The 13,757-nt window shown below is 41.3% G+C and overlaps 1 protein-coding gene across 2 annotated transcripts in view; it reads left to right on the top strand.

Moving 5' to 3' along the window:
* Positions 1 to 13,757, top strand: part of APBB1IP (amyloid beta precursor protein binding family B member 1 interacting protein) — a 72,677-nt gene that overhangs the window by 50,971 nt on the left and 7,949 nt on the right. For both annotated transcript variants that reach the window (XM_075082616.1, XM_075082615.1), the window contains exon 10: positions 1,148 to 1,258. In XM_075082616.1, coding sequence (XP_074938717.1) covers positions 1,148 to 1,258 — 111 coding nt within the window. The remainder of the gene's footprint in view (positions 1 to 1,147; positions 1,259 to 13,757) is intronic.

Here is a 13,757-nt window from a genome sequence, read left to right as displayed (position 1 = left end):
AAATACTAGTAGTAAATGCCTTTGTCCCTTGCATAAAAATTTGTTCCTGACTTAGAAGAAAATAAAAAGTACATACATATTGGTTTTAATTGCCATTACCTGGTTTGTAAAGGAAAGGAACGACTAATTATACTGCATGGATTTGAGCATGTTTAGGAACTTACAGTGTTCGAAAGTCCTAGGTCCGCACAGTCAATGACAAAATACCTGACATCAGCTTCAGGGAAGACAAGGGAGAGACAGAAGCCCTACCTACATACAGTATGGAGTGTTTCCTCTCCTCACAAATCTTACTTGCAAACTTGATTTGTAAATAAACCCAACTCAAGGGCTCATTGTAATGAAAGTGTCAGTAAGGAGGAGAACAGCATAGAAGAACTATCATACGGGGAAACATAACCCTATTCTTACGGGTAGAGAGGGTTTGTGGCTTGTTATTTTCTTTTTTCTTTTTTTGATGATTTCCTGATTTCTCAGTTTAGCCAACAGTGACCATGTGACATGGCCATTTTTTCATTTCCACTCAAAGGATTGCAGAAGTACTGCTTTGTATATGGAATTCTGCACTGAGAAGTGTGCCTGCAACAGAAACCTTGTTACTTTAGCAACATATTTTGAACAAGCAAATATTGGGATAAACAGAAAAGGAATGATGCCAGGAAATTTGAGAAAATTCAAAGCAAAACAGATGGAATGTGTGCTTATTTCCAGTGAGAGTTTGTTTGATACATATACCAGAGAAAAACAAGCTCCCAAAGCAGTTTAGAACCCCAAACCTTCTTTCTCCACTCAGATGGGTGTGGTTGCAAGGCCTATATCTATTTTACAAAAGCTATTTCTTACTACGGTGTTCTGTTTGGTCTTATTAGCCATAAGCCAAAATCTCTACACAAAGCAATAAAGGACAGCAAAACCAGAACAACATCAAAATGTTGCACTGTGTTATATATTATTCCTAATATGTACTGACCCTCTTTCAGTTGTTAGTTTAAGAATGCACACACTTAAAATTCATTTTTCTTCAGCCAACTTGATGACAGTTAATAAAAAGCATTGGCATTCATGCACTTGAAAGAAGTCCTGTTAATGAGTTTCACATCAAAATTCGATTTGTTCTAACAATGATGTGCTTGGTTTTCATTTGTAGACATCACGGGATCTGGCATGCTTCATTCAGTTTGAGAATATGAATGTTTATTATGGTTCTCAACACAAAGTGAAATATAAGGCACCTACAGATCACTGCTTTGTCTTAAAGGTAATGTACAAGAAAAATAAGTTCTGCAAATGTCATACAGCTTCTTTCATATGTAAAAATGTTTAATTTTGAAGCTCCAGGGATGCTGATGAGATAGAATACCCCCTGCAAAATCACATCTAGGTTCTTTGCTTCATTGTTGATCAGCAACATACCTTTAGAACCTTAATGATTTATGTCTACACTGCATCAATAAAGTTGTCTTCAAAACAAGGCTGGACATGCTTTCAGTGACTGACTGTTTAGGTGACTGGACACGTGTGGGCAAACGGCACCCGAGGCAGATGTATGATGAGAAGGCTGGCAGTCCCTAATGTTGATGTTAGGAGCACTGTGGACTATACACTAAAAAGTATGTCCCCTTTTTATTTGTAGTGTAGTCATACATGTTGAGTGGTTTGTTGAACTGAGATGCAGAATCTTGCAGGAATAGACATCTCAGATGGCATATTTTGTTGCACAGCTGTTTGTGGCAGGAGGGCAAAAGACATTGTTCCCCCACTCATGTTGATCAGTGCTTACAGTTGAAGTATCTCATTGCTGCCTCTCCAGGTAATAGCACTTGCTGCAAATAGGTTGGGAATTCTGCATTCTTCCCAGAAAAGGAAGAGAAGCCCATGCTTTTCACATAGTTCAGAGAGCAGAAATGAAGCTTTGAGGTTGCAGTAATTAGGTTTTGCTTGCTGTCTATCAATACAGATTTTAGAATACAGTGTGATTACTGTGTACAAGGCAGAATATAATCTTGTTGCTGTTTCTCTATTTAAAGGCCTGCAGTGCAAACAAGCTGTTAGAAAAGACAGTATCTTGCCATCTCAGGAAAAAAGTATGGGAAGCATTTGCATCAGAGATCACTTACAATACCGTATTTCTGGCTGTGGCTGCACACTTAGAGCACTTTTTTATTCAGTTTCAAAATGTCTGCTAGCCTACTTTACACACAGCCAAGCAGAAGTGGTTTATAGACCCAGGCTTATTTTCTGAAGCAGATGTATCTAATTAACACAGATGAGCAGTTTTAATACTATAGTTCTCTGCAAAATACAAAAACCACTTAATCCTTTTTTGTAAAATGAGTGAGCCTTCTGCATTTAACGGGCAAGCGTTATTTCTGAAAAATGCAGCTTCTAATGAAAAAAAAGGAAAAGGGACCCTGATTTAAAAAATAAGGGGAAATTGATTTTCTAAACAGATGACTAGTCAAAGAAGTATCTGACTAATTTAATATTAGTTATTTACATTCTGTTCAGATTATAATAAAAGCATGATTTTTGAAGTGTATGTAGCAATGTGTTTAACTGTTCACAATTATTAGGAAAACTTTCTGTACTTACTACAATCTTTTCTGAAAAGAGGTATGCTATAAATAAGAACTTACACCAAAAAAAAAGTCAAAATTTGACTAAAATACTTGCTTTATTGGATGTGTGATGTTAGCACTGTACCCTCAACGTGAAATGTGAAGAACAAGACCAAAAGCCCACTAGGGAAAGCTTTATGTGTAATAGGCTTAAAAATGTATGAAAGCTATTTAGCAAAACTGTTTGCTCTGATGCTCCTAAAATGCGTTTGTGGTATACTAGAGTAAACATCATATTAATAAGATCATTATATCCCAGCAACACTACTTAGTGATTAATAGATTATGTTACAGCGATTGTTCTTCATTTTCATTCCCACAAATCAGCATTTGGTAGGTTCCCGACCAGCTCAGTTTCAGACTTGGCTTCTTTTAACAGCTGGCTCTTGTGGTGGCTGGAGTTGGTAAGGAAGTATGGGCAAGCATTGATATCTTCAAGTCTTCTGATGTTTCAGAAGTGAAAGCCTCCCACTTAGGGTGGCTTTCTGAGGGTGATGGAAAGTTTAGTATTTATTATAATTTCTGTACATTGATTTGAATTCTGTATATACCTTTTTGAAGGCATGCAGCTGAGATGAATTCTGTTGTATCCTCTTACCTTTGCAGGCTGGAGCTGAGGATGTAATACATCTTGAAATCTGTGGGCTGAGGGAAAGAGCAGAGTTAGATGTTGGTCTCTCTGTTTGGATGCTTGGTGACACAAAAGTGTGTGGACAGGAATACAGAGCCATTTATTATGCTTAGTTACATTTTGTTCCTGTCTGGTTTTTTTATGGAAGTCTCCCAGAAGAAAATCTCTCTCTTGCTGGGAGACACTTGTTCTGAGATGTTGAGAGAAAACAAACCATCATCCTTGAGATATTTCTCATCCTGCCATATTTTGAGAATAAAGTCCTCAAGATGAAATGACGGTACTTTTGCAGACAGGTGCAGTGAGCAAAAGGCAATAGATTAAACAAGTAAACATTTGTCTGTATTATACTGGTAACCTAGTAATTTTGAAGGAATTTGGATGTCCAGCTCAGTCCAAGCCAGATGGAAGTTTCTCCACAGCCAAGGCTGTATTGCTGTGTCTTCACAGCTCTTCCATCCCTTGAGTGTGTCTCGGGACAGTGAACTTTGCGGAGGTTCTCTTCCAGTTACTTGTTTGTGTTGGCTACAGGAGAAGATTATCTGTCTTTAAAGCAAATGGGGGAAAGTAATTGGAAGAGTAGCAGCCATAGCCAGTGCTAGCTGTTCACTGAGGATGACTTTAAATCAAGGAGGGTTTTCACATTTTGGAAAATAGGTTAGTGTGCAGCCCTTATTAGTTCCAGCAAGCTGTAACGCCACTTGGAAAGTTTTTGAATAATAGCATACCAGTACATTTTTTAAAAGAATTGCTGCTTTCTGAGGACCCCCTTAGGAACAGCTGTCTCAAAACAGTGAGCAGTTGTCAGCCAAGTTACTTGCTCTACTGTGTTTCAAACTTAACCGAAGAAACTGCCCAGCTCAGAGGCAGGAGACCAGCTTGTACTTTATAGTGCAGGAGAAATGCAACTCTATCATGACTTAGCAGCTTCGGCAGTATCTTGCTTCTGTGCTAGGTGGAGAATCCTGATGAGTTGAGAACCAGACATAATTTCCCAGCTTTGCACATTGAGTTGTATTTATTTCTGACTGGTTAAGCTAATTGGCATCCTTCCTTCAAGAACAGGGGAAATGCCCTTTTTTCATCCAAATGGAAGCAAATGGCCTGTGAGGTGGGCTGATTTGGAGTTGAATATGGCCTCATGCTTAAAGGAAGCTTCCCTTCTTTTCTTCTAGTCCCTATTTGAATGCTGAGTCTTCTAAACAAATAACTAGGCTAAAAACAGTAACATTCGTACCTGCTTTCAAAGGTCTTGTCTCATATTAGCAGAGAGAAAAGATAGAACGCTTCTTTTTGCCTCCCCTCAGCCTTGGTCATCTTTAAGGAGGGAGGAGCCCTCAAGAGGTATTATAAGAATGAGTAGAGCATTCCTGCCATTTTTGTCTCTATGTGCCAGGCGTAACCAAGAACTTATGGGAAGGAGGCACCCTATAACTAATGCTAATCACAAGCCTGGCAACTTGATTTTAGCTAGAACAATGAGATTTCTCAGGTTGTCTGACACTGCCCTGAACTATATGGGCTTTTGCGTCTCCGTGACATTTTTCTGAATGTTCCTTCACTTTTGATCTCTCTAAATGGGATGTGGGCTTTTTCTCCAGTGTCTTCTCTTACGCTACAGTCAGATGAGGGGCTCGCAGAGGCAGTGAGCCTGTCGTCCTAGTACCTGTCCTAGCTAACATGCTTCCAGTCACTAGGAGCCAGCAGCTCCCTCTGTCCTGTTTCTTTTTTAATCTAGCCATTTTATTTCAACTTCAGTGGTCATACCTGGGTTGCTTTAGCTGATGCTGGCATGGGTACTGGTGTTAGTGTAGCAACAAGAAGATCATGCACATCATGGGCAGGTTGTTTTCACAGTTAGTCAGAAGCTGGGATAGGTTTTGCAGCCTGTGATGTTGGAGTTGCACCAGACTAGCTATTTTAAACTAGCTCAAATAAAAATGTTGTCAGCTGTGGATCCATCCTGTAGGATGTCCCTCTTACAGCTAGAGAAGCATGATGTGCTTCTTGCCTATCACTTCTTCCTATTACATCAGCACCCCCTTGGATATACTGTAGCTCAGATCAAAAATGAGAAGTGTTTTGCTTATTTGCTAACCATCAAGACACTGAGGAGATAATGGGGAAAAGGGTGGTGTGCCAGAGCCAGTTCAAACGCACATCACAGTGTCTACCAGCAAAAGAGAGAATACTTTACTGAGCTTACACAGGAGTTTTCTTTCAGGATGATTCAGGACACCACTGCAGTAACTGAACAAAGCAGCTGCTTCCTCCATCAGCTCCTGTCAGGCAGCAGAAAGCCCAGCTGGGACCAACTGAAAAGAGCACGGCTGGCTGGTTGGTGTTAGACAGCACGGTCACCTTTAGGTGTTCCTGTGCAGCAAGCCAGAACCAATGTGGCTGGGTCCTGAGGATGAGAGTGCAGCCTGGCACAGGGGCTCTGATGCAGTTGGCTTTCAGGAATCCTTAGGCTTTGGGACAACTATAAATCTTGAAGAACTATTTTATTTCCCAGTAGCTACTTGGTCTGTGCTGAGCTATAACCTTCTTAAATTGAATTGTTCTATACCAGTGCTAAACAAGCTTTCCTCCCTCACTTGAAAAACGAAAAGCAAGATAAAGAACACTCAACATATTAAAAATAGAGTCTCTGAATAAAATAAATACTTTTGGGGCATCTGCTTTTGTAAACATGCAGATTCTTCCTATTTTCTATTCAGCCTAAATGTAATGCTTACAAAAATGTAAAGATCCCACCCTTCACCTTGACATCAGGTAAAATCTTTTCGTAATACAGTCCTCCATATGCAGAAAGGAGAAAAGGAAAGGACAGCCAAGTATGAAAGACGACCCTCACTCAAACCTGCAACTGTCAAGGTCAGATCTGCCCCTCTGTTCCAGGCAGAGGAGGCGGGAGAGGGTAGGAGCACAGCTCCCCCTGCCACCCTGGGGAGAGTGCGGGCCACTCCTGGGAGAGGAACAGCAAGGGAACAAAAATCTCTCTCCTTCACAGAAAAAATAGTGTCATACACAGCAAGTGAGCAAGTTGAAGTGGTTTGGTTCCTCACAGTCACCTTTGCATTTACAAATGTGAATTTTTATGCATACATTCCCTGTAGATCTTCTGTTTCACCGTTTACTACATTACATGGGGAATTGTGGAAATGGATGAGACCTTTTGTGATTTATTTCATATTCTGAAACTGAAAGCCCTCAAAACCAAGAGATTCCACTGTGGAGGAAGGGATCTGTTCATCGTGCTAGCAACAGCATCCATTCCACTGAGCAGAAATTGTGAACATGATGCTTTTTGTGCATAAGAGTGTGTGTGCATGCGCACGCGCGTGCTAGTCCAAGAGCTGGTTTTGTCACACCATGTTGAAAAATCTTTCAAAGCAGACAAATAGCAAGGTAATCTATATGCAAATTTGCTGTTTTAGTCAGTCTGATGTGCCTGTGACAAAGAGTGGATTTAATTATAGTTTATTGGTGCTGGTTGTGCTTGAGTAATCTGGAGGTAATGGTGCATAATGCTGAATTAATCTAGGATTAAAAAAATGGTTTCCTGGGGATAAACTGAGACAAAGGCAAATCATCCTGTATTTCCACAGCTGGGTACATTTTCCTGTGCAGTCTAAACAGCTAAGTTTTCCTGGTGTCATTTGGAAACTATGTTGTTTTTTTTTTTAAATTTCTAATGATCCAAACAATTTCAGGACTAAATTTTCAAGAATAGCTTCTGTTTGCAACAGTGGCATCATTCTAGCAGGTAATTTGGTATTGAGTCGCTCTGCTCCTGATTCCCTCCTCCCTCACACCCAGTATGCTCTGGCGCAGACTGAGTCATATACATAATGCGTTCAACACAAGACAGTTAAGAAGGTAGAAGGTGGGAATTAGCAGTGTTTGAGATAGGAAATGGTACAATAAATAAGTAGAACAAATGGCTAATGCAGGAAATGAGGATAGAAAAGAGGAGGTTTTCTATTTCTTTATGTAAAAGATTTGACAATGGTTGTGGTAGCATGAATGCTTCACATAAATATTTCAGAGTAAAATTCACTGCTAGATAAACTGAAAAAGCAAAAGCAGAAATACTCCTTATTAGAGAACACTTTCAGATATGTGGGATTGCAGTCATAGTACATGCACACAGTTGTTCAAGATTAATGCATAAACCATGGGGAGAATAAGGACAGAATGGACAGAGAAATGGAATATAATAAATGTGGAAATTATTATTTACTGCATAAGGAAGTTCTCTCTGATGATGATGGCTATTACGTATATTTTTAATGACCTAAAAATTTTGCCTCAGTCATTAGAGAAATGTAGGTCAAAAGAATAATTTCCTTATAATAGGACAGTTACTGTTTTATCTGTACAGTTCACACGTCTTCAAAAGATCAGTTAAGCCTGGTCATCTTAATGCAAGGAGTCCATAGCGTCAGAATTTGACCAAGTTTAATAGTAGATAGCAAATTTGAACCACTTCAGTGTGATTTTTGAAAGGTGCTGAGTATTAATTCTACTTGCAGTCATGGGAGCCAGAAGAGTCTCAGCTTTTCTGAGAAGCTAGCTCAACATTGCACAAGTTCATCAGTAGAAGAAAGTGTCCAAAAACATTGACCATTTTGTGAAAATTTGGCCTAAAGCCAAAGCTTTTGATCCAAAGTTAGTCACTCTTTTTATGCTTCTGGCTATTGTTTCTGCCTCAGAGACTGAGCAATGATCATGTATTTTGGGGCAAGGAATCCAATGAGATGCCTGAATAACTTTAGTTTACTTTTCATCTTCACTGTTGGAAGAAGACAAAGCAAAAGAACATTGTATTGGGGTAATCTCTAATTTCGTGCACACAGGGCCTTTAGTCATTTGTTTTGGCACAACTCGTAGAAACCACATAGTTCAGTTCCCATTTCTTTAGGTTTTCAATGTGTTCTTTTTTTTTTTCTTAGGCAGAGTTTACTTTATATCTGAAAACGTAATCTGCGCACAAATATTTTTTTAAATCTCTCCAGAAAATAAGCTCTTTATATCTAAGTGCTTCTGTGTTCTTTATCTTTAGACAGTTGATACTTGTAGAGGAGACAGTGGGTCAGAGGGGAACGCTAGATTCTGTTCCAAACCTTTTCAGTGCTTTTCTCGGTGGAACACAGCACATCCTTTTGCAGTCTGACGTTTGAGATGCTCAGGCCTTAATAAGTAACTGGACAGGTGTCCAACTCTTCCAAAAATCAGGCCTGATGATGCTACTAATTCATCATCATTATTAAGAGTTTTGACGTAGAGAAAAAAAGTTCACTGTAGTCAAATTATGTTGCATTTCAATATACTGTATTATTTTCAAAGCACTGTTCCATGGGATTTTTTTTTCTGTGAGAAAAATTCTGGAATCCCTGTCTACTTGCATATTACCACTTTTCATTCCAACTATGAATTCTGGGGTGGTTGCTTTTTAAACAGTTGTCTTGCATAATTCATTTTGGTGCTGCATGTTTGAGGCAAAGGTGATAAACATTTCCAGAGGAGATGTTTTTGCTTTTCTGTCAGACTATTTTAATGACCTTTCCAGGACACGGTATGCGCCATGTTAAAAAAATAATTTATCTGTCTCTATGTGTGAGATATGTAAGCTGTGGCATACCGAGGTTAGAGTTACTTTGCCGAAAAATATAGTATTCTTACATGACTGTCCTGACTGATATTGTTATGACCTCTGTTAGCCTCATAGAGAGGTTATTGCAGGGACTATGAATCTAGTTTAGCACTACGCAGTTGCAGAGTAACTACATCTCCTTTATGTCTGTGTGCTGTACCAAGTAACTATCCTGAGACGCAGGAGCTGTGAAAGGAGGAAATCGGTTCACATGGATCTTCACACCAAGTCATCATTTCCAGGGACTTTCAGCTGTCCAGATCCTTCTCTGAATTGATTGTCCAGAGTCAGCATTTCTACATACTATCTGGTAGATTTTGCATGTGTCCTGAGATTTTTAGTGGAGAGTCAATCTTGTAAAGGTCACTGTTGACAGCAGAGACTTCTGCCATTTGTACTGCCAAAGTAATTTCACTACGGTAGAGTTCTTCCCAAGTGAGCAAGCTGCTGGGGTGGGGGTGTGACAGTTCTTGGCTGAAACATTATATCGCCCTATCCAAAGTAGCATGCTTCATGCATCTGGAGACCACAGGAAGCCAAATACCTCCATCTGAGCCACTTTCTAATAATCTTTTACAGGTATAAACCTCCAGTATTAAGCTTGGTGCTGCTGGTGTTTGGTCCTGTGGACTGGCCTTGCACACAGCTGCAGTAGGCAGCCTCTGCACTGGCAGCATGCAACAGCTCCTTAGACCTGATCCAGAGCCCAGGAAAGGTGATGAGGATATTTCCAGTCAACCTCAGTGGGCTATGGGTCCAGTCCAAAGTTATGTTTTATGTGTCATTGATAAACTAAAGAGAGCCAGTGCCGCTGCTGCTGCTTCTTGGAAAGTGAGAGACAGTACAGTTCTTAGCTGTTACAAAGCAAAGATACAGACTCCCTGCACGGCTTTGAGGTGTTTAACCTTCCTTATGAGAGCTGGGTGTTCAGCACCTTGCTAGTTTGGGTCTTAATTGACAGAATATACTTGTGACTCTGCATTTAATCATGGTTGCTGATTGGAGTAATTTAATCAAGGAGCTGATTGGGCTAATTTGGAATAGGCCCCACTGGTGAATGTCAGTAGTTAAGATGGATTGCCTAGTGGAGACAATACCTAGTAAAAGATAAGGTAGAGAGTAGGCAGTAAATAACTCCCGTGCTGTCTGGCACGAGACACTAGCCTTGCCCACTGATAGTTCCCTCTCAGCTTCTCAGGATGGTGAGAACCACAGCCTCAAAATATTCATAGACAGGGTAAGCAGTGAGATGAGGAAGCTTGCTAATGATGTTGCATTATTCAGATCATTGAGGAAAGGGCAGACTGAGGAATTCTGGAAGGGCCTTGTGAGGCTGAGGTTCTGGACAATAGAATCATAGCTAACATACAGTCTAGGTATACACACAGTAATGTGCAGAGGGACAAAAGCAATCAGACCTTCACCTGTGAAATTACTAACTTTGAGCTGACCTATACCATTCAGGAGCAAGATGCTGATACGGTGTATAACTTGACGAAAGCTTTGTTTCAGTGCTCAGTAGTGGTCAGATACATAAGTCAAGCATTAGGAATGATTAGGAAAGACATAGATGATAAAACAGCAAATGTTGCCACGCCTTGGCACAAGTCTGTGGTTTCCCCTCACCTGTGCAGTTCCGGTTCTCTCATCTCAAAGGCGATATAATAAACTTGGAAAAGGATCAAGGAGGTGCAACAAGGATAAACAAAGGTAAGGAATTACTTTGACTTGAGGAACGACTGCAGACACTAGAAGCCTGTAGGCTGGAGAAGAGTCAACTTGCCAGGAGTATGATGCAGATCTCTAGGCTCAGGAGTGGCATGGAGAGGTGTGGATAGGGATCAGCCATTCAATGTATATTCTAAATAAAGACACTTGCCCAAAGCTAGAAGCAGTCAGGTTCAGAGCAAAAGCTGGTGGTTGTTCATAGAGTGTGTAGCAGACCTGGGGAAATTGTTGCTAAAAGATGTTGTGGATGCCAGAACACTCTCTGGGTTCAATAAAAAGCTGAAGAAGTACCTGGAGGAGGAATCAGTTGAAGAACCTAAATACAGAGAAGCCCCATCTGGCTCAGAAAATCCCCTGACCTGAAAATAGTTGCAGGCAGGAACTACTGTTAGTTTTCTGAGTACAGAGAAGGAAGTATCACAAATGCTTGTCTTGTTCTTTCTCTTCCCTCAGTATCCATTTGTGGCTACTGTCAAAGTCCAGAAACTGGGTTCTGGGACCTTTGATCTGACACAGTACGGGTGCTCTTGTGAAACTGGTATTTCTGTAGGGTGCTGCAGAGGAGAGATCTGCAGCAGCCCCTCTGAGGTCTCCTGCAGCAGATCCCTGTGGCAGAGCTGGGTCTATGAGCAGCATTTCCAGATGTTTGCATGAATTATCTGTTAAATTATAGAAGTCTATTTTTTTTCTTGGAATAAAAAACTGTTAATAGGTGTGGTGTTTGAAAATGGGGGGAGATGTGTAGACGCATTGGACTTCGTTGTCATGAAAAAGGAGGAGGAAAAAAAAAATCCATGCTTTTTTCATTGTTGAAAGTTTTGGGTGCCATCTGCTGGGTTCAGTAGGTCCTTACACACTGGAGCAAAATTGCTAGTTGCTGGTTTAAAAGTGCTTGAAGAATTGAGTTTACTCAGGGTTGCAGTGTATTTGTTTGAACTTCTTACTTCTTTTGGCTTGTTGGTGATAATGTAACCCAGGTCTATGGGATTGACTCTGCCACATGGTACAAGTGCCTGCTTATAGTTCACTTTTAAAGATACTATTCAGGCTGAATTCTCTAATGGTTTTCACTGTGTTTGGTCACATAATGGAGAAATGGTGGAAGGAAATAAGGATTGAAAAGGCATTGTGTCCTGGCCACAGGACTGCTATTGCAGTAGCAAGAGCCCCCTCTGAGCAGCATTCAGGCTGCCTGAGGCTGCTGGAGACGGGGACAGGCAGGTGCTGGGGAGCTGGAGAAGGCTGTTTGTCCGGGGGCCTTGGTTACTACCTGTGTTTGATACGTGGCACAGGTGTATAGCAGCAAGATACAGCCTTGCATGTTGAACTATGTGCGGGGACGGTGTGTGAGTGTACCAGGTGCGTGAGGTACAGGTCCATGGGACAGGCATGGTGCCTGCTCTGCAGTTAAGGTACCTGGTGACAGTGAGCTGGCATCTCTGGCCTTGCAATGTGAGATGTCCCTAACTCTCACCTTGGGAGTGCCCAAGAGCAAGAAAATAGAATAAGGTAGCCGTGGGCCCTTCGTGAGGGCTGAAGCGGACTTTGCATATTGATCATTCAGGGGAGATGGCCAGCGATGTGTTTGCAGAAGAATGGTGAACAGCATGGCCTGTGTGAGCAGCTGAGCTCGAATTAACAGGGAGCTGTAACACAGTTACCCACAGCATTGCCTTGGGACACATTTGTCACTGTGAGACCCCTCAAGAGTAATATCCCTTTGTTTTTTTCTTCCTCACAGTTACCTCTCTGGTGCGTTCACTCTCACTCTGTAATTGAATGATACAGCACTTTGGCAGCAATACTGGCTTGCATGGTCCATCCTCTCATCCATCCCTTGCTACTTGTTCTCTCCCCAAGCCACAGTGCCCCTTATCCCCATGCTGTGTGTGAGGCCATGCTGTGTACTGCTGGGTTTTAAAAGAATAAACCAAAACTACAGCATGATGAAATGGGTTATATTTAACCCAGACCAGTTCCTTTTTCTTTTCAATCTCAATGTGGCCTTATAAACAGTTGGGTCAGCACAAGCAAGAGAAGCCTGGTGTCCACAGCGCTGAGAGGGTAGCAGGGACACATGGATGAGGGGCAAGACCTCGGTATTCAGCTCTGCTTTTGAACCCCTGGATCACCCAGCTGTGGCCAGGGTTTGGCCTCCGTGCCAGGATGTCCCAGCCATAAGCAGGCATCTGTGAGGAGACATCTGGCACCTACCTCAGCCCTGGGCTGGAGGGCTGCTCACAGCACTCTCTGCTGCCAGGGATCCTGCTGAGTTCCCCTCACCCAGCGCTGCTTTGTTTTGGGGGCTTAATGATATGTATAAAACCAGGGTCCTTGCTACTAGGTGGAGTTATGCTTTGAACTTGCAGCTGCACAGGCTGAATGGAGAGTGGTTTGACAACAGTGAATCCTTGGAGCATATTTGGCTGCTCTTTTGTGGGTTCATAATATTTCCCTAACTGTGCACCTATAATTTATAAGAATATAAATAGAAATGAACACATAAATCAGGGATAATGAAGCCTTTACTTTGGTTTCATTCTTTTCCTTGTGTATCAAGAGATGGCAGTATATTATTCCATCCAAGCTACTAAAGACTTAGTCTTCTCTGCTGTAGCAGGGGAACCAAATCCCTTCAGAGTCTTAGAGAGAATGTTCAGTCTCAGGCAAGTAGGCAGCCTGGCATTTTGGTGTCTTTGAGTTGGAATGGTACCTCACCACATACCAGTACTACGTTGATCAGTAAGGGGAAGAGATCCTAAATTTCGTCCAAAAGAACAAAAAAGGTTTAAAATTTGTAAAGGTTTCTGGTACAAACAAATTTTAAAGTTTTCTTCTGATGGTGTTGCATTTTGAATGATCCTCTATGTAGAACATATGGCAGTTTTACATAACTGTTGGCAACAACAGCAAGAGTAAAGCAGAATAAAAATGTATAGGAAGAAAGCTAGAACTTGGCCCAAAGAAAGGCAGCCAGTTCGAATGGAAAATCTGTTTCGGCTGAGAGTTTATGCTTGAACAAATTTAACATACTCTTTGAAAACTAATTATGTTCAGTGTTCAGTCTGGATGCCTTACATATGACAAACCACAATGAGAAACAGACTTCCTTCCAATGTTT

The sequence above is a fragment of the Phalacrocorax aristotelis genome, chromosome 2, assembly GCF_949628215.1.
Source record: "Phalacrocorax aristotelis chromosome 2, bGulAri2.1, whole genome shotgun sequence".
NCBI classification, from domain to species: domain Eukaryota; kingdom Metazoa; phylum Chordata; class Aves; order Suliformes; family Phalacrocoracidae; genus Phalacrocorax; species Phalacrocorax aristotelis.
This window is presented reverse-complemented; position numbering and strand designations above follow the sequence as displayed.